This window comes from Numida meleagris, chromosome 3 (assembly GCF_002078875.1).
Source record: "Numida meleagris isolate 19003 breed g44 Domestic line chromosome 3, NumMel1.0, whole genome shotgun sequence".
Lineage (NCBI taxonomy): Eukaryota > Metazoa > Chordata > Aves > Galliformes > Numididae > Numida > Numida meleagris.
The window spans coordinates 38,998,176-39,021,936 of record NC_034411.1 but is presented as its reverse complement, the minus strand read 5'-3'; the positions used below and the strand labels follow the sequence as shown (position 1 = coordinate 39,021,936).

The following is a 23,761-nucleotide window of genomic DNA, read 5'->3' as shown; positions in this document are numbered from 1 at the left end:
AATTTAAGGTTTTTCAAATTGGCATATATAGTTAAGGGATTCTGAATTAAATAGTAGTTTGAATGAAATGAAATATCTTAAACTGAAAAAACACTATCTGCTGGGTACAAATATAATCTTGGTTAGCGTGCTGGTTGATTATGAAAAGGTTGTATTCTTACTGAAAATAAAAAACACAAGTTCATCTTCAAGACCAGAAACTAACGGTGAAACAAGAGAAATGAGAAACAAGTTTGTTTTTTTTTCTTTTTCTTCACATCTCAGCAGGTTTGCTGACTCTTTCAAAGGGTGACTTTTTTTTTTATCATAGAATGTCTTGTGTTGGAAGGGACCTTTAAAGCCCATCCAACCCCCTGTTGTGGGCAAGGCTGCCCCCCCCACCAGCTCAAGGCTGCCCAGGCCCCATCCAACCTGGCCATGAGCACCTCCAGGGATGGGGCATCCACGGCTCTTCTGGGCAGCCTGTGCCAGTGCCTCACAGCCTTCTAAGTAAAGAATTTCTTCCTAATGTCTAATCTAAATCTTTCCTCTTACAGTTTAAAGCTTTTACTTCTTGTCTTATTGCTATCAGACCATATAAAACATCCCACCCCAGCTTTTCTGTAGGCCCCCTTTAACTACTGGAAAGTCACAGTGAGGTTTCCCCAGAATCTTCTTTTCTGCAGGCTGGACAAGCCTATTTCCCTCAATCTTTCTTCACAGGAGACATGCTCCAGCCCTCTGATTGTCTTCATGGCCCTCCTCTGCACCTGCTCCAAGAGCTCTATGTCTTTCTAGTGCGAGGGTCCCAGGCCTGGACATGGTATAGCCAGTTTTCTCCAGTTTTTCTCTGGAGGAGTCAAATTGTTTCCTTCTGGCAAGGATACCTCATTAATTAGGAGGCCTCAGTCAACTGTGGTTATTTAGGGGCTCAGTAGAGTATTTTCTGTCACTTTCTTAGGGATCTGAATAAAGCTAATAATATGTTCAGATAAAATGTGCAAGGCTTCATTTTCTGAAGTCTAGTGTAGGGTAAGCAGAGGTTTGTGGTTTGGGGATTGACTTCAGATTGCGCAGTACTTCTGCCTAAAAAAATGTATTTTATCTCTAATGCAGCAGCTTTGTGTACTTGTAGAAAACGTTACAAAAAGTGCAGAATATCTTGCTTATGGCATGATCCCATCCATGAATACAAGGTAAAGCACAAACTTGATTCTGTGCAGATTGTGTTTACTTGCTTAATAAACTGATAAGTACTCTATTCGTTTGTTGGAGATGGATATGCAAGTAGGGTTTGGCTCACTAATTCTTCCAGCTTCCCAGGATCCTTTGTGGCCCTCAATTTGCTAGAGTGCACTGAGTTTGTATTAAATATAGAAGTCATCAAGAACAGCTTGACTTTCAAAGACTGTTGAATAAAGCCAAGAACATAACAGTTCTAGTGAGAGCAATACTTGAAAACCGAAGAGATCAAACATACAGCAGAACAATGAAACAACAACTGGATGACCAACTTTAATGTGACATCCTTCAAAATAATCTCATGTAATAACTAAGAAAAGAGAATTTGGTTTTAAAATCTCATAGGGTGGTTTGACATGGTTTGACAGGATTCCTATTGAATCAGTTGCTTTTGATGAAGGGTGGTGTACTGGAATTTGAGGAAAAGCAAGACAAAATAACCTCTGGTTATTACTCCTATAGGTTGTTTGCAGCAGAATTGTTTGACTTGAAAACACTTCCATTTCATTTTCAGGTTGTTTTATAAGTATTTTCACAGAAAATACTTTCCCTCAAACTTCCCTACCTAGCTACTTCATGCTAGCTGTTGGGCCAGGGGTTGAGAAAGAAGCTAGATGTAAACTTATCTGCTCTCTTTACTGATTTTATTTTGAAATCACTGGGGCGCATAATCTGTCTCTTGGCTGTTTTGAAGAGGGAAGACTTGCTCACTTCACCTGTAAAGTTGTAAGGACTGCTTATACATTATTAAATGCTTGCATATTCAGTATCTTCTAATGTATGGTTATAAAGAAAAAGAAAAATCAAAATGAAATTCTATTACAATTTGTTTGGGTAGTTTTGAGAGAGAAGTAGCTTTTTTGCAGATGCGAGCTTCATCTCAAGATACCCTCTAATGGTAGTGGAACTTGTAGTTGGTTCTGTCAATTGCTATAAGCCAATTACTGTTCATCTGTTAGATTTAATTAAGACTTAAAATAAATACAAATAAAACAATAGTTTTCTGTGGGCAGGTGTTCTGCGTCTCCCTCACCTCTTCGTGATGCTCTCATTCATGGGACTTCTGCTCTTCTATTCTGTCCCATGTTCCTAGTGTCCCTGCTGGGCTAGCCCCAGCTGTCCCAGGGTACCGCCTCCAGAATAGGGGATTCCTGTCGCCTCCTCTAATAGTCTGTGTCTGCTATAATTGGCTTGAAACATCTCCTATAGCCTTGCTAACTGCTGAGCTGGCGATACTGGCTGGTGTCTCTAAGGTCTGGAGAGGAACAAACATTTGTCTGGCAGAACTGAAGTTCCTCTTCTGTAAGACTTCTGTAAAACCCATAGGAACTTGGCAGCTCCGAGAACTTGGCATTGCTTTGACTATTTTATCTGGCAGATAAAATGGTGGGACCGAAAGTAACTGGGGCATGGGGGAAGGACTGACTTCAGGAAGACTGGCTTAAAAAAGACCCTTGTCTCACTGGCAAAGAACTGCCAATCCCAGGCTGTGTTCTGAAGGTGGTCAGAATATAGATGCTTCTGCAAATGTTTGAGCCATTAATGTGTTAGCAATTCAAAATTCTTGTGCCTCATTTTTCCATGCTGTATTCATATAGGAAGTCATAGTAATTAAGTGCTACTATTCTTAATTACTTAAATTACGTAAAGATTAGAAAGTGTCCCAGGTGTACCAGCTTCCTAGCCCATCTTTAGGAGTGTAAGTAGCCCTGCCTTCTGCTTTGCACTGGAGATAACGCTGCTGCATTACAACATTAAAAACTGGTCATACATTCCTGAAATATACAGTAGGAAGGAGCGCTGGATTTGGTAATCTTATCTGATTAGTATTTAAAAAAATACCCTCATGCAAGCCATAGAAGTACAGCTGAATTTCATCAACTTGAGAAACAGCATCTCTTTTGAATCTATTAGAAGTTAGCATGGCATTCAGTTCAAGTTATGTTTTTCTCTTGAATGTTGTTATATTGCTTGAAAGTGTTACGCTTTGTTTCACAAAACGTTGCTCCCAGTGATCTGTTACATGATTTGATGTGATGTGACTATGTAGATAGGGATTTTATTTTTTATTTTTTTTTAGAGACCCTGAAGGAATGTTAGGTTCTGTGGGAGCTGCAAATGCTAAGCACCCTTTAGCTGTAGCGTATCTTCTTTCAGTGCATCAAAGGAAATGTTTTGCATTATGCCCATTTTGTTTTCACCTGTTACATTTATTTACTTGCTGCATGTGTTTGGTGCTCAAAAGAGATGCTGGAATTCAAGAAAGAGCTGTTTTAAGTAGCTGATTGCTGTGGTTGTCAGCATTGCAGTAGAAACAACTAGCGCTAAAATGTTAGAGATTAACTTCCAACTGAAAGATGTGTTTCAGCATTTAAATATAACATGCAGGGAATTAATGACTTTAGTACGTTTTCTGTCAAATGAAATTTCATAAACTACTGCTCTGTAACACAACAATTGATTGCATAGAATGTAAGCTTCCAGAGAAGTAACATCTAGCAGTTATTTTACTTGCAGATTTAAGGCTTAACTGCAGTGGTCATTTATTTGACCTTAGCCTGGTATCTTCTAAATTTGCAGCTGTTCGATGTTTTTATGGATCTCAAATCTGGACATTAAAAAGTGGAGGGAAAATTCTAATCACCTTAGACCACTGTAAATTTTAAGGGAGTATGTTCAAGTATATTCACTTGCACTCCTTAACGCTGAAAGCAAGATTCTAGACTGAAACACTAGCTGAATGTAATACAATTAATTTAAAAACATCAACTTTTACTATCTTTATTTTAACTCCTTTTTAATACAGATTTTCATTTTGATTCCCCAACTATGTATGCTGACACTTGTAGAGTTATTCCTTTCTCTTATTTGGTGTTAAGACTCTGAATCTTCAAGAGGTGCTATGATTAATCAGAAAATAATGTTGCTTTGCTCTCCTTCTGGATCTTTCTTGGTTCTTCATGTCTTTCTCCTCTCCCTCTCTTCTTTCTTCTGTTGTAAGACACTGAAGAAGCTGTTTTACTGCTGTGTTTAGACTGGTATTAGAAATTGTTCTCTTCCTGTTCCTCCTTGGACTCTCCCCTGGGAGGTTTCTGCAAGAGGCTCATTTTCACCAAGGTTTCTGGTGCCACCTTCTTGCCCAGCATGGGGAGTCACATTCTAGTCTGTAGCTCACAGGTTTCTGACTGTTTTTCTAAATTAATGATTTGGGGGTGGCATTGTAATTCATAGTGCAGAACTTTTAATTACAGTATTTGTAATGAACATTGGTATATTAAATGAAACTTTGAGCAATATTTGACTGGATTATTTTTCTTCTAAAACTGAGGTACTAGGATTTGGTCACGTTCCTACCTGTCTGTGAAAGTAGCACAAAGAGCAGTTAGCTTCCATAGAAGTCAGTGGAAAAACTAGCAGCTCAACAGCTCTCATTAACTGTTCAAATACTTACACAGTTTTGCTTGTTCTCCTAGACAGTGAAAAAATAACTTTACATGCTGATTGTAACATTTGTGTAGCGAGGTATTGTACTTACATAAACATAATGCAAAATGTAATTGTGTAACTGAGATGTGGGCATCGATAGTGTTGTTACTCTATCATCAGAAAAATAACTTGAGAGAGAACTGAGTTTTCAGTTCCAATGCTGTCCCCCCACATGCTGCTGTTGGGACTGCAAGCCCAGCATGTGTGTTTGGACCCTCCAACAAAATATTGAAATTTCCATTAAAAAGTTATGTTCTGCAACCTCAAAAGAGTGGAGAAGCAACGCATCATTGTACTGTGCTTGGATGTTGAATACTGTTTTGTGGTTTCTTTGACCTTAGAAGATAACAGCTTTTTCTTTGCAGCCTCTGTTTTTTCTTGCGTATTTTTATCACTAAGCCTGAACTTTCTTTTAAACATGCTTCAATGTTTCAAGTTCTGAAACAGTGTTGCTCTAGAATGAACCTTTGCAAGGAGTCTTTATAGCGTGAGTGTCTTCTGCCCTTGATTTTTCATTTCAGATGATCTGTTAAAATTTGAAACGTTGAAATTCAGTTCACTGATCTTCAATGATGATGCTTATTAAAAGCGCAGCAATTTTTGTTTGTTCTTATGCTTTGGGTTTTTTTTCTTGTTAGAGGTAAATTATGGCATTGAAGTAAAAAAAAAAAAAAAAAAAAAATTATGTACATACATAGAGGTATAGAACCACCAAGGTTGGAAAAGACCTCTAAAATCATGCAGTACAACTGTCCACCTCCCACCAGTAGTGCCCCCTAAACCATGTCCTTTATTACAACATCTAAACTTTTCTTGAACACCTCCAGGGATGGTGACTCCCTGGGCAGCCCATTCCAATGCCTCACCACTCTTTCAGAGAAGAAATGTTTCCTGAAATCCAACCTGAACCTGCCCTGGTGCAACTTCAGGCCATTCCCTCTCGTCCTTCTGCTGTTTCCTGGGAAAAGAAGCCGACTCCCACCTCATCACAACTGCCTTTCAGGGAGTTGTAGAGAGCAATAAAGTCTCCCCTGAGCCTCCTCATCTCCAGACTGGAAAATCCCAGTTCCCTCAGCTGCCCCTGGTAAGCCTTGTGCTCCAGACCCTTCACAGCTTTGTTGCCCTTCTCTGGACATGCTTCAGGGCATTGATGTCTTTCTTGTAATGTGGGGCCCAAAGCTGAACACAGTACTGGAGGTGTGGCCTCACCAGAACTGAGTACAGGGGTAGTATATTAAATACTAAATGACTTGGCTATCTAGGGTAGCAGTACCAAACTAACATCTGATATCATAAGTTTACATTCCTGCCTTGACTTTTTTTAAAAGAATTTTCACCATTTTTACTTTGCTTCACTATGTTACTGAGCACTTACCCTACATCAGTAACTGCTAGTAACTGGATGTGTAAATTTTAACCCATCATGAGTGCATCTCAGTGCATGTGTTTTTTATACCTAGATAGATATAAAATATTGTCTAATATCAACACAGAAGTATTCTTTCTTCTTCAAGTTTCCAGCCAAGTTTAACCTTTTTTTTTGTGGGAGGTCACAGCTCCAGTTAAATCAGTCCTAGACATGCCAGTGTTGGCTACATAATCATGCTTTGTTCTCTTCATAGCTACTAAAATCTGTGTTTTGGCAGGTGTGCTATTAACTTGGAGCTGATAAGCCAGCCCTCCCTCTGAAAAATGCAGGAGTAACTGCTTCATTTCTGTGGTTTGTTATGGGACAAATTAACCCTTAAAACTGAATATACTTTAGGTTTGTGTGTTTGGAAAATTTTCTTATTTTCTTTACCACTAGGATTAGATGTCACTAATATTTCTTATGAAACTAGTTGTACCTATTTCCTCAAGTATTATATGAAAAGAAAAAAGTTATATTTTCTTAACTCATTACTAAGTCTCTGTTAATTACTGAGTCAAAAGAGCACATTAACCCTTCCATTTTCTCTTCCCAAGAGAAGGGGTGCTGCTAAGCTTGCAGAGTTCTCATTTTAAATTAAGCATTTTGCATTTGCTATTAAAGAAGATTAGAGTCCTGGAAGTGCATAGTTTGGAGAGGCTGTTTTGCAGCTATAGAAGAAGCTACAAGGATGGGACAAAATGTTTTTTTTTCTGTCAAGTTTCATATTTAGAAATATAAAACTATGAGATCAAAAATTCAGTCATTTTCTGATTTGTTTTGACAAAGCTTTAGCTTGGCAAAAAAAAAAAAAAAAATAAATAAAACCAACAAGATTGTTCTTTATAAAATTGATAGCTTTTGTTCTCAGATGAAAGCAATGGGCAAATTCCAGATCCTTTATGGAGCGTAACCTACTAAAATCTCTCATATTAAAGGAGTTTTGTGTGAGGTGATGAGTTTCTAAGGAAACTCAATTACTATACTTGACGAAGCATCTACAACCAGAGTTTGTTTGGATTTTTAGGCTAGTTTTTCATAGCAGAAAGCACCTTCAAAAGAACATAAGAAGCTTTTTTTTGTCTTCAATTTAACCAACTAGTTCTTTTCAACAGTGTTTTTTTTTTAACAAGAAAATCAGCAAAGCTGGATTCCATCATTACATCTTTGAATAAAACTAGATGTAAAAGAGTTATATTAACTCTGAAATACTGCTTCATTTTTCCACTTCCTTATAGCACATCGTGTTTGGTTCAGTTTAGCAGCCAGCTGTGCTACAAGGCTTTCCCTCTCATCTCTAGACATAGGCCTTACTCCTTCCCGTGTGTCAGTGGATTTACACATCAATGGCTACATGTAGGTGATAGATAGGAGTTAGATCAGATGATGGATCCAGCAGGAAACTGTTCTAAACAGTTTTGTCTGGAGGCTTTATTTTTTGCTGAGCCATCTGGATAATTAACTTTCCCAAGACAACCCAGTTGCTAGACTCAGCCCGAAAAAGCCTTTGAGGATGAGAGGCTGTAACTGGAGAGGAGACTAAGATATGTATGTTAGTGACAGCCAGCTCTTAGTGAGTCTTGGCTTTGACATCAGCCCTGATGCTTCAGGTTAGTTAGTAAATCATCTTTAAAGGTAGAATGTGTTTTTGTTTATTTATTTTTAATGTGAATATCTATTTTTAATTTGTATACTCACATAAACATTTTCTAACCTTCTTTGATTTCAAATTGATATTTTTGTGCATTATATATTCTAACATAAGCACATCAAATGCGACTTTATTTTTTCGTGGTCTGTATAAAGTAACAAGAAAGTATGTAATTGACAAATGTAATAAGTTACAGTCAGGGAAAGTAAGCCAACTACATAAATAATTGCATGCATTCAAAAGCTGTGTAATTTCCTCATTAGCCTGAAATATCAAAATACATTTAGTGATTTTCTATTTACTGCGAGAAGATAGAATGGAAGTTCAAAACAAATTTGAGTTAAGAAGTATTGAGAAGGTTATTTTACTAACGATAGCTACATTAACTTGACAGCTGGCTTCTGAATGAAGGGAACCTCTTGCCCCTGGATGTCATTTTTGGGAATATGGGCCTCAGCTGCATTGTCTTCTTGAATTCTGTTATGTTGTTTGGCATGCATTGGTTTTGTTTTGTTCTGAAGGGAATGGTCAGATCTTGAACTTGGGGTAAGGAAGGTGATAGTATGTTTTCTGCAAGTTGTTTTGGTGGTTTTGTTTGTTTTTTTTTGGAGGCTTTACCTGATGCATTATATATTGGCTATGACTCTCCTTTTGCAGCTATATATATATAATAGCTCTGGTTTGCCTCACCTTTTGTGGTTTGTTTGATTTTTAGGAATAGGAAGGAATTGCTTGAAAAAAAAATAATTCATTATTTCCTAACACAGTTGATGGTCTTTAAGGAATGAATGAGCACTTTGCTCTGTAGAGCTTGAAACTGCAAACATTCCTTAGCCAGGAATGACTGATTTACCACCAGACTATTACTCCTAGTAGTTCTTAGCACGTCTTTCTGGTCTCCCTTCATTTTGGTCACTGTTTTTATTGCATAGCTGCCTTTTAACAACTAGTAACAAGCGAAGAAGAAAAAGCTTAAAAGATCACTTAAAAACAAAGTAATTGCTGTGTTTCTAATAAGTGTGAAATTTCCTGGTAAGTGCAGCATAACTGAGTGGTTTGAGTTTTAAATCCAAGTTTCAGCATGGACTGATTTCCATGTAATTGCAAAATTGTAGAGAAATTGCTGCAGTGAAGTAACTTTTCATAAGTGTGAAACTTAAATAGGAGAACTAATCTTGGTATTTTGCTAAACAAAGAACTTAACAATGTTTAGAGTACAGTCTGCTTTTTTCTCTAATGCAGAATCCAAATCCTTTTCAGAATTTACTGTTGAAACAATAATTAATGTCTAATTACAAATGCTTGTTACCTCTGGTGCTTTCTCTTAAGGCACAACAGAAATTTCTGGTTTGCGTTACAGAACTATCAGAATAGCAAGTGAAGTACAGATGGCAGGCAGGAAAATAACTCGCAGCATCTGCAACCCGTGCCAGTAACTTGTTAAAACGGCTTTTCTCTCAAGTTTCCATTTGCCCAAAGTTGCTTTAATAATGGTTATTAAAGAAGCAAAGGGGAAGCAAGAAATGGTGATGCAAGGCATGTTGCAGCTGTTGAAATTGCTCCTTTTTCCTTTTCTCTCTCCTTTTCTCCCCTCCATTCTTGCAGACAGTCAGGCGAGCCTTTGTCATTCTAATATTTTTGCTGCTTTCTTCTTTATGTGGCCCACTATGGGATGTATTTTTCTTATGTGGTTGGTGCGTATTTGTAAATCCTTGCTATCAAGGACATTTTCTGTCAAGTCTTGTCTTGTTTTGGCTTTCCATTTGGGAACACTTTGTTCAGGACTTCTTAAATATATGTTGGCTCATGTGAAATAGGACTATTTTTTTTAAGCTAGATGTTCTTAAACAAATGCGTATAAGACCAAATTGTTGAGCTGCTTTCAGTGTTGTATGAAAAACAGTTACATGTCTGCTGTGAAAGGACGAAGGATAGAGGAGCACAGTATTCCTATAATACAAGGTAGAGAAATGTGTCCTGTGTATGTAATCTCTACTTAAGGGATGAAATTAATAGAATCATGAAATGGCCTGGGTTGAAAAGGACCTCAAAGATCATCGAGTCTCAACCCCCCTGCTGAGTGCAGTGTCACCAACCACTAGATCAGGCTGCCCAGAGCTACATCCAGCCTGGCCTTGAATGACTCAAGGGATGGGGCATCCACAACCTCCCTGGGCAACCTGTTCCAGTGCGTCACCACCCTCTGAGTGAAAAACTTCCTCCTAATATCTAACCTACAGCACCCCTGTCTCAGTTTAAAACCATTCCCCCCTGTTCTATTGCTATCCACCCTCGTAAACAATCGTTCCCCCCCCGTTTATACATTCCCTTCAAGTACTGGAAGGCCACAATGAGGTCTCCCCAGAGTCGCCTTCTTCATCCAAACTAAACAAGCCCAGTTCCTTCAACCATTCCTCATAGGAGAGGTGCTCCAGCCCTCTGATCATCTTAGCCACCCTCCTCTGAACTCATTCCAAGAGCTCCATGTCTTTCTTGTGCTGGGGCCCCCTGGCCTGGACACAGTACTCCAGATGGGGCCTCACAGGAGCCCAGTAGAGGGGGACCACCACCTCCCTCTCCCTGCTGGCCACTCCTCTTTTAATGCAGCCCAGAACATAGTTGGCCTTCCAGGCTTCCAGTGTACGCTGCTGGCTCATGTCCAGCTTCTCGTCCACCAGGACCCCCAAGTCCCTCTCCGCAAGGCTGCTCTCGAGGTCTTTTTCTCGAGGAAATTCCTTTGTGGATGGAGAGCTAAACTTTCACCAGTGAGGTGATCGCAACCTAACAGAGGCTGCAGAGGTGAGGTGCTAGCTCTAACAGCTGCTACCCTGAGAACTGGCAGGAGAAAAGCAAGGTAGCTAAGAAGCAGTGCTGTAAAGACAAATGGATCACCCTTTTATAGATTGAAGACATCCTGATCAGTTCATGTTTTCACTGTGGTATTTAATTTGCAGTTGAAATGCTTAGTGGAGCTGCACGAGACTTATATAAAGTGTTGAAATTTAAATTTCTAATTGCAGTTGGAACCAACAACTCAAAGTAATGGAGATAGTTCGCTTAATATAGACAAGGTGCTGTGTTTCACTAGCTGAATACGTGACCTGTTTAAAAAAGTTTTGTTTTGTTTTTTTCTCCCTGTTAGTTCCCAAGTAGAGATACAAGGTTTCCCTACCGGTATTGTTGCATGTTGATTTAGTGAATTACCAGGAACCAGATTCACTTGCAAACAAATGGAGAGGGAACTGACTGGGGGGAGCTGTAGGGGGACCACAGTAGCAGCATTGTCAGGACAATCTTTTCTTGGCAAGTAGGGCTGTATAGTAGAAGCTCGCTCTTTCTGGTATGCTCTTCAGAAAGACTTTATCAGTGGTGGTAAATGGAGTGGCACGTAGGCACTCAACCTGTAATCACATTGACTTAAATAGCTGTAAGATTAAGTACCTTTTGTTAGTGAAAAATGCAACAGTCAACTGCTTAGAGAATGGTAGATAAAGGTAGCTAGTAACTGCTAACTCAAGAAAGTCTGCGTAACTCTTCATTTTTACTAGTAACGAAACAGATGCTATGAAGAGACTACAGTGGAAACTGTAGAATATAAAGAAGAGAGGAGGGATCCAAATGATTTCAGTGTTTCAGGTTAATTCCTGTAAATCTCGGCATTAGAAGTACACCTAAACTCCCTATGTAATTATTCGATCCTTTGACTTGGCTTTTCTAAGAATACCTTGTGTAGCTGCTTAAACCAGTTGTGTCACTGATAATGGTGTGCTTAAAGTGTTGGAATGCATTATGAAATAAAATTGATTTAATTACACAAAGTCTTTGGATTACAAGATTTGGATTTCTTGTCAAATGAGAGATTGAATTAAATGCTGACTTCCGGATAGTTTGTAACGCTGGAGAAGTATAATGACCTGCGTATTTTTAGTAACAAAAAGGACACTGAGACTGCAGGAAATAACATTAAAAGAGTAGCATTGAAGATCTGAGTACTAGGTGGCAGTTTACTGGTTGTGCTGCCAACTTAGAGGTCTGTCCACAATTCCCCAGTGCTTGCTGTAAATACTGTTTCTGAAACTACATATGTTTTTAAAACATAAAAAGGAAAGGGACTGAGACAAGAAGGTGAGCTCTTTATATAAAGATGTGTGTTAAACAAAATGCTTGCAGTTGAAACAAGTGGTTTCAATTCCTCTTTGGAGGTTCAGCTTAGTACTGAAGCTTGCACTGAGGGTGTAGTTCTGGACCTGTCTGAGTTTGCATCCACCCCAGGAATTTGTCTTGTCTAAATATGCTCTTCCCCACTATTTCTTGACCACTTACTTCCTGGCTGTATCTCACAGCAGTAATATTCCGTGTCTTCAAAAAAACAATTGGATCCCTTCTGCATTTCTGTAGTCAGTCAGTTCCTTTCTTCTTTGCCCTTTTTCTGATGGGTAGCAGAACCCTGTGCCTAACCTTCAGTTCTCTGTTTCTTGGAAGACACCCATCTATGTCTTGCCTCTCACTTCAATTTTTTTTTCATCCCAATATATTTTCAACCCAAGCTCGCAAAAAAAGAGAATGAATCAGAGAAAGCAGCTCTTGACCAAATGTGGCCAAGCCTGGCCTGCCACTTTATGCATCTCCTCTAACCATGGCTGCTGCAGTTGTTGTCTTACCTTTTACGCTCAGTAGCTCAAAGCAAGTTTTACTGCTGGAGACGAAAGAGTTTTAGATGGAGCAGAGAGCGGGAGAGAGGTAGAAAAGGGAGACGGCACAGGAAAAGGAGAGTGGGAGCAGAAGGGTGGGATGTTACTGGGACTTTTGCCTCTTTTCAAGCCTGACTTCTGTGATATTCCTGATGGATAATGGGTGTATGGGAACAAAAGTGGTTCTGTAGTGATGTTGCCAGTTTGGGTTTAACTACAGGAATGCAGAATTGGAAAGAGTGGGCTAGCCCCACAGGTCCAGTGCCATTGCACTCTGAGTTTTAAAGTGTGCAGAATGTTTAATCTGCATACTGCTGCTGCACCATAAAATGTTTGCAGGGTGCTTTAAGATCTGTAGAAAAAGGCTCCAGTTGTAACTGATGAGGCAGAAAGCAAGCAGGACAGATTAATGGCATTGCTATTTAAGGAACCAGTAGGTTTGATAGGAGAATATGTTACGTTTTGTGACATTGTGAGGTTTAAGCTGTGCTGTACACTGTGTTGGGAGTAGAGGGACAGCATAAGGGAGGTGGGAGAACAGAGATGTTATCTTGCAATATGATATGAAGCTCTCCCCACTCCTGCAGCTCCAGATCTAGAACTGAGTTTAGTCACGAGCACGTGAATAAAATGGATTGGGCAGGGTAGCTGGGAGAGTATTGTATTGGTAAGAGCACCAGTGCTGTAGACCTGCATCCTGTTCATAGACATGGCTGATTTCTGCTCTCAACCATTGTTTAGCCTAGTGAAAAGGACAAGCTCTTCTTACTTATCTAAATAAGAAACATGACCAGCTCCTCATTATTCTGTTTTCTGTGCCTGCTTCAGTTTAAGTTCCTGTTGTTGAACATATATATGCAGTTCCAGTCATTCAGTATTTCATGTGAAGTCTTATGCCTTGTACAGTCCTAATGATACTTCTCCATTTCTACCGAAAAAAGCCTTTTTTTAGCACCTTTTAGAATTGCGTGAGCTACTTCTGCAACTGTGTGCAGCTGCTGTTTTGGTTCTCCTTCTGCTAGGCAGAACAGCCTGACCTTTCCTCTTCCTCCACCTCTGCTTTATAGCTCTAGATTTTGCTGGTCATCCCTTCCAGCTTTGCATGTGCTCCTAATGTGATGATCTGGTCTTCTTCAGTACGAGCTTTGCTGTCGGTTCTTGAAATGCACTTTGCATTTTTCTTCTGATTGCTTATAGGCATGTGGAGCAAGCCTGCTTCCGAATAAACACAGTAATGGTGTTCTGATCCTGATAACATGCCTTGTAAGATCTTCCTTTATACAGCTCTTGTATAGATTTCTTTGCTTAATTCTTATTCTGTTCATATGATTAAACTTCCTAAAATGTTCTTGCATCTGATGAGGTCTGCTACCTTAGCCCTTTCTAGGAAACCGTCTGTCAGGAAAAACCTAAATTATTTCATAACTCTGAGCTTCTTCTTTCAGTGATGTATATAAGCAATACTTGGATTTCCAGTTTCTCTTTAGTAACATTAGGTACTTAAAAAGTTATTTTTGTCTGTATGGTTAAATAGAAATTTGTTAAGGATGCTGTTAGAATACTCACATATGCTTGCTGCACTATCAAGAAATTATTAAATTTTTAGAGCATGCACAATATAACTACCAGTTTCAATGCCACTTCACTACATAGCATTTATACTTTTTCTTCTTTCATTTACATCTCATGAAATCATTGAAAATAGCGTGCAATGGCATCCCTTTGTTCCCCGGTTGTAAAAAGTTCTGGGCACGTGCCGTGTCTTATATTCAGGCAGCGCCCAGTGTGTGGTACCCAGACCTCTGGTGCTATCATGTTAATAAACTGACTTTATCCTTCTCCCCGGGAGGTGAGAACAGGGAGATCCCAGCCACACTGTGAGTTGTTTGAACTTCGGAATTGAGTTGAAAATGGTGTAAACAATAGGAAACATTTGTGGCCTCAAAATATGGAGTCAGATGTTGATTTCTGGCCGTAGGACATGCGGTGTTTGACTAGCAGGCTAAGATAAGGTTTTATGTTGGTTTGACTGACGCAAAGCATTCTTATCACGTGAGACTTAGTCTCCTGCTAATAGATTTTGAATCATTCAGAAACAGTCAGTTTTGCTTATATAAGTATGAACTTTGCTCTTTGCAGAGAACGTAAAGCCTGAAAAATGTTAAAATAAATCAGAAAATGCTGGACTGGCTCTCACCAAACTGAATATTGGAGGTGAATCGGAGCCTGAAAAGACAACTCGGTGGGTTTGGGAGAGCAAAATGCAGGGGCTGAGTGAGCGGGGTGAGCAGGATGTTGCAGAAATGACTGCTTTCAGATGGGAAGCCGCACGGGGGTGAACAGCAAGGGCTGGGAGGCTGCTGTGCGGGAGGCACCGCCTGGCACCGTCCGTCTGTGCTGAGCAGTGTTACCGCTCCTCCTGTGCGTGCCCCAGCCGCTCTCTGGACCACGGCCGGAAGCGGAAGCACAGATTGCAGAGGAACGTGGTCCCTCCGTAGGATGAAACCTGGCTGCCTGCCAGTTATTACCTTTTGCAAGACTGACTGTTTTTGGTTTCGGTCACATTGACTGACAAGGAATGTCAGGAATTCTGCTGAACATGTTACAAATGGAAGAGCAAACAATAGGTCTTTGATTCAAGTATAACAGTTATAAAAACTCTTGCATGAATTTAACTTGTTCTGGTGGTGCTGACTTGGAGCTCGTAGTTTCTCTACACCATTTTGGCCTTTGTTTCTTCTCCTCTGTGTTAAGACGCTTACTGAAAATGGAATGTGGGCTCTGCCTTTTCTAATCTGGAGTTGACATCATTTTTGAAATACTTGTAATTAATCTGAACCACTGAAAATGATTTATTGCAATTGGAAGCTCACCAGTTTTTCTTCTATGAGGCAAGATCATTCTCCATCTGCTTTGTCCCAGTGCTTTGCCTTGAACTGCACAGTACGCATGCATGGAAAACACACGCATTAATGATTCTTATTTGTCATTCAGCCTTTGAGCTTTGTCCCAGGAGGTCATTGCAATGGAAAAATAACGCAAACAGTTACTACCACTGACAGTGACAGAGGCACTGAATATGGATTTAAGATTGTAGTGCCTTAATAATGAATCTTTAGCACCTGTTGTCTTTCCTCTGCTCTGCTTGAACACAGTAAGCCCATTCATACCTTCCAACACTCTTTTATGAAGCTGTATTACAAGTTTGCCAATAGTGTTGTGTGACGTAGTCCATTTTTTCTGATGAGAAGCTGTGAACAATCTCTACCTACAGCTTTCTTCGTTTGGTGCATATTAGCTGGTTTGTCACTGATCTGCTTCTTTTCCTTCTGAAAAGCCTGAGTCTATTAACTGCTCTTGGAGCTGATAACAGGCTGTTGAGAGCACCCTGGTTGTGTCCTTCTTTATGCTTCTTTGAGTTTTATTATACGCATTTTGAGATGGTGAACCCAGGATTGGGTGCATAATGAGGGATTAATTTTATGCACTGAGATAATGTTTCCTGTTTTGTTTTCTAGATCTTTTATAAAAATTCTTAACATTTATTTTAGTTCTTCTACTGCTGTTACTTTTACTACTTCAGAATCTTGTTCCAAAGTGAATCCCATTTTCACAGCCTGTCATCATCTGTGGGATGTTAGTACTCTGTGCTTTCTTAAACTTACTTGCTTTCTTCTCTTCTTGGTGAATCTCTTGTACTTGTTCAATATCTGCTCACATAATTGCAGAAAAGTTGTGACGCTGCAGGTATTGCTCCCTTTCTTTACTTAGAAGTGCTTGGAATTATCAGTAAGCTTGTTCATTTTTATTTAAAAAAAGTTAATAGTATTTTCACAATGTTTAGATTATACAGTTATTTGCAGAAATCGAAACTGTATGTGAAATTAATAACAGGAATGGCTGTTTTGTTTTGATTCCCATTTAATTTACAAACTCAATCTTTTGCAGTTTTATTGCTAGAGAAGATGGAACATGATGACATTTGCAATAAAACTTTGAAGATTACAGACTTTGGTCTGGCTAGAGAATGGCACAGAACAACCAAAATGAGTGCAGCAGGGACGTACGCATGGATGGCTCCAGAAGTTATCAAGTCCTCCCTGTTTTCTAAAGGAAGTGATATTTGGAGGTAAGAAGTGTTGATCTATTGAAGACCATATTCAGTAGAACTAAGCTGAGGTTTTTGAATGAATTTCTATTTGAATTTTTTTGTTGGTGGATTAGTAAGTTATCTCAATATATGGCAGGTGTAGATGTTCTAAGAAAAAATACTAATTTTTCAGCATATACTTCTACTTCTGATCTACCTTTAGTTACTCATGACTTAAAAATTTGGAAGAAAGAGAGGGAAAATAACAGAAAAGCGTATTTTTGGAAAGAAAGCAAGATCTCGTTAAGAGAAACCCTTAAAAATCTGTTGGTTAAGTAATTTATCTGGAATATTAATATAAAGAATGATACACTCTTGATATATTACCATATGATCGATCAGTAATGGTATGTTTGCTCTATATCAGATGTCTGAAAGGTCTCGTTCTGCATAAAGAAATGGGACCAGCCATCCCGTTGCCTGCCTGTTAAATAAAAATATGCAGCAAACCACAACTTTGCCAGATTTTAATAAAAGTTTGTACTGCTTTCTAGGAATCTAAAGTGTAATCATGTGTAAGAGTAAACAGCTGACTTGAGTTCTTATGTTCATAGAGATTTTGCTTCTAGTAACTAGTGAGAAGAGACTGTTCTCAAAACCATTTTAAGCTGTTTTCTAATTTGGAAAATGGGCACCTCCCTATGTTAAGTTTGTGAATTTCTCATTAAAGGCATTATGGTGGATCAGATAAATAATGTGACTCTCAATGCTGATGCTGCTTTTAAGCGGTGTAGTATGGGATACATGTGTCGCAGAAAGGTAATTTAGGGGAATAGTTGTGATTGCACAATAGCCTTTAAAAGCTATAGTAACTTGTTCTGAAAAGTCTACATTTCCTTTCTTTTTAAGGTGTTTTTTCTGTGAAGGATCTAAGGAAGCTATGTGGGGAAGGAGGGGAGGACTTCACTCTGTTTTTTCATGCCTTTTATGCATGCTCTGTGTTGTATAGTTCTTAAGTATGGTCCCATCTTGTGTAGATGCTTGATATTCTACAGCATGAAGTAGCACTTTCAGCATTCTCAGGATGATTCTGTATCTGCACTACTGTTTTGTGACACCCATTTGTCTGGAACTGATTTTCAGCATGTTATTTACATCAGTCTGAGTTGATGACCAGTTGAGAAACATCATTGGCTTCATTCTTTTTTCCATTCTTTCTTCCTTTTTTTTTTTTCCTTTTTCTTTTGCGGGGTGGAGTTTGGGTGTAGGCATTTTCCCTAATCAGCTGTATTCCGTGCTTAATTACAGGTCCTGTCCAGTCTTGTTGCTGTGATTTTAGGTATCTGAGGGGGTATGCTTTGGTGCAATTATTTTATATTCTGCTGCAACATTAGTTTACATTTTTGGAACCTACAGTATTTCTCTTCTTCGCCTTCTCTCCTGCACGCCTCTCTTGTAAAAAATGTAAGTATTTAGTTCAATGATGGACTTCTAACAGGAGAGGTTTTTAAATAGAAAGGCTCTGTTTTACAATATAGTTTAGTTCTTCTTGGCTTCTAAAGGTTTTCTGCTTACTGCACCTCAATCTGTTCTGTTGCTTATCTTTACTCTTTCTTTAAAAGAAAAACAAATAATATTGCAAATCTAGTATACTCTTGTTATTGGAGTGTTTTTATTTTAAAAACATTCGGATTACAAATGTAAGTATGGGTCTCTTTAAGACAAGAACATATTTAAGGAACGTTTTAAACTGAAGTTACATGTACTGAGTTTCCATAAGATGTCTCTAGACCACTTATTAAAAACAAACAAAATCATGAGCAGCTGAGGCTGCTCAAATATGATTGCACTTGCAAGCAGCATTCCAGAATCAGCCAGTGCTGGGGTTTGTTATGGCTGGGTTTTCATGCGTCTTGCAGGCAGCATTTTCTCAGGTGTCATCCTAGGTAGCAGGGTGCATTCTTTCCAGGCCCTGAACTTGTATCCTTTTGCTTCACAAACCCAAATTATAACTACTGGTTTGGGGAATCTGGGATTATATACAAAAATAACAGCAAAGAAGAATTCCACTTTTTTTTTTTTTTTACCCCTATCCTTCCATCATTTTTTGCATATTTCAGTCTTGGTATGTTGGTCTTATGTAAGAAGCCTGAAAGTGCAAGCTCTCGACAAAGTCAGGAAGCTCTTGCTGAATAGCTGCCTTTGCCTGGCATGTTCATATGCTCTTTGAAGTGATTCATGTAGCAGTACGTAGTGACCTCTGCCTTAGAAGATAGGTTGTGGAGTAAAAGAAACTTTGAGAACTTTAATTACCTCCATTTTGATCAGCTTTTAAAATAGATTGAAACAGCAAGTTATTGCTGGAATGAGATGTAGAAAGAAAGGCTTAAATCACATTTGACAGCAGGAGAATAAATTGTAGTGGTCAAAATGTTTAAGGAGCAACTTATTGAAAGCATCCATTTGTGACCTTAATGTGTAATTCGAGTGTATCATGCCTGTATTTTTGGGATTTTTGTTGTTGTTTTTTATTTTCCCAAGATTCAAAAGGAGATGGGTTTTACTCCTTACTCTTTTACAAAAGGTATTTCTTAGAACCTCTGACTGTACACATAGGATGACTGTATGTGGGCTGGTGAACTTTGATGCACTAAGTAGCAACTTCCGTTGTTGAGTAATAAGTAGTCATTGTCCTGGATAATGATGGACTAGCACCTCCCAAAAAATCTAGCATGGTAGGACTAGGACATCTGTAGAATTCCACCACAGCCCACGCTGGCTCTTGGTACTTGAAGTTAAGAGCACTTTCCCTAAAAGAGGATTTTAAGCTGTTACAGTGTCAGTCTGCTAAAGTGCTACAGTTGCCTTTTTGGCACTATGGAAAACTACTTACTGTTAAAGGCTAAAACTGTAAATGTACCTGTAAATGTAAAATTAATGGTGCAACACAAGTTTTTATGAAAGATGATTCCTTTTTAGTTTATTATGTTATTTTTCTGCTTAACTTCAGAATTCATGCTAAAAAAGGTATAGAATAGTCTGAAGGGAATTCCTTGAGTGAAAAACAATCTTCACTTGCTGTGAAAGATTATTTTTTAATGCTTTGTCTAAACACACAAATGAAACATACTTCAGCAGAATTTTTCCATCATATATAAAACTTGTACATACTTCAGAAAATGTTATATTTATTATTGTCACAAATACAACTGTTTTAAAATGAAATTGGTCTTTGGAGTCTGAGCATATGAGCAGGTATATAGATTAGACTGAAAAAAAAAAGTGCGAAATGATTAAGAAGCCTAAGGTATTTTTTATTTTATTACTTTTTTTTAGGAATAAACAATACTCCATAGCTTTTAATTAATGGTTAGTCCTGTGAATTCATTAATTTCTTAAAATTTTATGATAGCTAAAACTTCTTAGATAAACAGAACTTAGATAAAGAGCACTGCTATTTAATTCAAATTGCTTCCTATGTAGTTACCATGCATGTAAAAAAATAAAAATAAAAAATGTTCAGTTTGTGCTGAAATTGTGTAGTTTACTGTTTTATTTAGTTATTTAGTTATTCAAGTGGTACAAGATCTTGTACAATGCTGAATGGCATTTTCATGAAAAAGGCAGTGATAGGAAAACATCACTGGTGTATGTTCTTCTCCTGTAGTTGGGGTTGTACTTCTAGTACTAAGGAATACTAGGTAAGGTACAAAGTAGGGGTGTTGGTTATTAAGAAGTACATAGCCATTGCCTCCCTCACCAGTGCCATGAGCATTTTTCTTCATGTAGGAGACTGGGATCCCATCCTGCAAAACTTACAGTAGATAAATTTTTCTCTTTGCCTACTCATTTCACCATTCAAAAGCAGCAATAGGTGTGCTTTGTATCCTTATTCTACACATAGGAGTTCGCTGACAGGAAGAGAAGAGAATGAAAAGTCCACTTTAGGCTTCCATACTACAAGGAGGAATTCCTTCCACAGAAATGACAGTGAAAGTTGTAAGTCTCAGTAGTATTGGAATAGGAGATCTAAAATAAAAGCAACTAGTATGCTGTCCCAGTGTTTTGCAGGGGGTTGGGTCATTTATGCAAACACTGGATATGTAAAGCCAAAGACAGTAAAAGCAACACCTGGCTTTTCATCGAGAATGGAAAGTATTGCAGAAATTCTTATGGTTACTGTTGCTGAAATGGGAATGTCTGTGATTTTGATTTCGCTACCTGGCAGTAAGAAAAGGTCTCTTCTCACCAGCACTTCTCACAGGAGATAGTGCTATTTTTCTTTCTATAGGGAAGTTTGTTGTGTGTGTAGCTCTTTCTCAATCTTGTCAGATTTGTAGGAAGAGGAAAAATTAACAGGCCTTTATATAAAAAACAAGGGATTAGATATGCTGGTTTTTAGTCTGTTTTAATTAGGAAAAGAAAAGAAAAAAGGCATGTACATCTAGGTAAACTGTGAAATGTCTGGAAAGGTGTATGGCCTGAATGCTCTGCTGAGGTGGTGGGGTTTTTTGTTCTTTTGTTGAATTTAGTGGAGAAAGGGTTGCTTGTTTTCCACTGGTTCAAACTTCTCATCCTAAGTGAGATTTACATGACACTAGCGTTTATAGAAAAGTGGCTTCAGGTCATATTCTGAGTCCTTGGCGTCAATATTTTTTCAGCTAGCATGTGACAGTAGGGTAGGATTGCAACTAAGTCGCATTGAATTTGATTACTTGCTACTGATGAGAAGGTGCGAGATGACTGAAGTAGAGTTGACTCTTTAAGGCATTCACTTTGACGTGGGAAATCCTCAGGAATTTCAGTACAAGGTTGAACACATACATACTTGTTTATTCTTGAGTAAATAAGGTGTCAGTATTCTGAAAAATAACAGTTTAAAAAATTACTTTTTGTAGTTACGGAGTGTTGCTGTGGGAACTGCTTACAGGAGAAGTTCCTTACCGTGGCATTGATGGCCTTGCTGTGGCTTATGGAGTTGCTGTCAATAAGCTTACATTGCCCATTCCATCTACCTGTCCTGAACCATTTGCAAAACTAATGAAAGGTACATATGTTTTTTTTTCTACCTATGTATTTAAATAATTATGGGTTTGAGGTATGTATCCTTGCCTGTAATAGTCATAGGATTCAAAGTAAACACTTTATTTGATAATGCACTGCATACAAAACTATTTCGCAGCAATCTGGTATTACAGACCGTTGAATGCTTCTGAACAAGTCACGCAGTATTACAATATACCACTTAAGTTTTTCAATGGTAGCAGAGTATATTTTTTCCCTAGTTTTAATGATGTGTTTTTCCACTCAAATTGCATTAATTCTCCTAAAATATGGGTCAATGCAAGATAAATATGATAAATTCCTAAAGGGAAGAACTGCAAATAGCATTTCTCATTATTTTTTCCTGAATGTGAAAAATGTTTTTGAAATGCTCAAGAGAGAAATAACTCTTGCTCACTAATGGCTATTTCCTCATGTGTAATCTCTTTACATTTCGATAAGTACCATTTCTATCTAGTACTGCCAGTTCAGCTATTTGAGATTCTAAAGACTGAGGTGAAAAAAATCTGACTGTAAACTGAAAACAGTCTTTAATACAAGTAGGTAGATGTCACTTGTGGAAATAGATCTAGGGAAGCCTGGCAGAACAAGGTTATAGTGCATTATAACTTAAAGTACAAAAGCGAGTAACTGGAAATTCATTTTATTCTTCAAAAAGCTATATGTACTGTTAAGCACTGATTGGATTGTAATAAATTCTAGAATGCTGGGAGCAGGACCCTCATATCCGACCATCATTTGCCATAATTCTTGAAGAGCTTACTGCCATTGAGGGGGCAGTTATGACTGAAATGCCTCAGGAATCTTTCCATTCCATGCAAGATGACTGGAAATTGGAAATTCAACAGATATTCAATGAATTGAGGACCAAGGAAAAAGTAAGTTCATTTTCCAGTTGCATGGCAGTGAAGGAAGGGTATGTGTGTTGTGATACGGCAGGTTTGAATGTTTCAATTGTGGCTTATCAAAATAATGCTAGAAACCTCATTTAGTGGTGAGACACAAGTGAGAGGATAAACTACATGGAGAAGATTTACTCTCATTAAAACAAGTTGTTAATTTAGTTACCTATTTTTGTTGGTGGATGTACTATTCTTAAATTCCATTAATATGTTTCTCACCAGTATTTTCTGATAACACTTTAACTGACTTGCAACAAGCTTACTTAAAAAAAGATTTTATTATTGGTTTTCTTGAATTACAGACAACTTGCTTTTCTCCTTTTTTCTGTAACCAAAACAATACTGAAACTGTAATTAGAGGTACTTCAGTTGTAGCAAAATGCTAAGTTTGATAGGAACCAATATTATTGTAGTGAGTGAGGGTTATGGTGTGATTAGCTCATTCATTAATACAGTTAGAAAGGCAACATATCTCCACCTGCTTCCCCAAAGAAGGAATGAGTATTTGAATGCATCGCTTATCAAACAAACCAGAGTTTATTTACCTGATTTTTATAACCACTGCAAGTTTTCATGGTTTTTAGTTCCATAAATTTAAGATGCTAATAGCTGTGAGTAAAGAACAGATTTTTCATGAGATCACTCTGTTAATACCTCCATTTAACATAAACTTTGTAGTTTAATTATGGTTTTGAGCTATAGGAGCTGGCCAATCAATTCTTTTTCCATTTCATTTAGAAACTAGGACAGTACCAAATGTGAAAACTTACTCTGATGTGTAAGAGGATTTTATTAACAAACATTGTCTTTAATCAGTTAGACCTGTATCCTACTTAAAAAAAAAAAAAAAAAAAAAAAAAAAAACACCTTGAGATCTTGTTTTCTTATAGGCAAGCTGACTGGCCTTAATAACATTGTTCTTCAATTTTCATCAAACAATGCATATGAGATCTGTCAGCCTCACAGATGTACATAGTTGCTTACCATCCTAGTTATCTATTCTCTATCTTGTTGGTTTTTTTGTTGTTGTTTTTCCCTCCTTCCTGAATATTATTAAATGTCAAGGCCACCAGTCCAGAATCCTCTGGCTGTTTCTCTTTTAAAACTCTGGGATGCAGTGTCTGAAAATATTAGTCTTCATGTTTTGCTTTTAGTTGTCCTTTTGGATCACAGTTAGAAATGCTTTTAGCAGAAATGGATGCCTTCTTTTCAGATCTCTTGCAATGTTACTATTGCCTGGTATATATT

At 38.1% G+C, this 23,761-nt stretch overlaps 1 protein-coding gene across 2 annotated transcripts in view; it reads left to right on the top strand.

Moving 5' to 3' along the window:
* The window catches only part of MAP3K21 (mitogen-activated protein kinase kinase kinase 21), a 42,696-nt gene that overhangs the window by 3,754 nt on the left and 15,181 nt on the right, over positions 1-23,761 (top strand). For both annotated transcript variants that reach the window (XM_021390878.1, XM_021390877.1), the window contains exons 2-4: positions 16,406-16,586; positions 21,446-21,594; positions 22,314-22,489. In XM_021390878.1, coding sequence (XP_021246553.1) covers positions 16,406-16,586; positions 21,446-21,594; positions 22,314-22,489 — 506 coding nt within the window. The remainder of the gene's footprint in view (positions 1-16,405; positions 16,587-21,445; positions 21,595-22,313; positions 22,490-23,761) is intronic.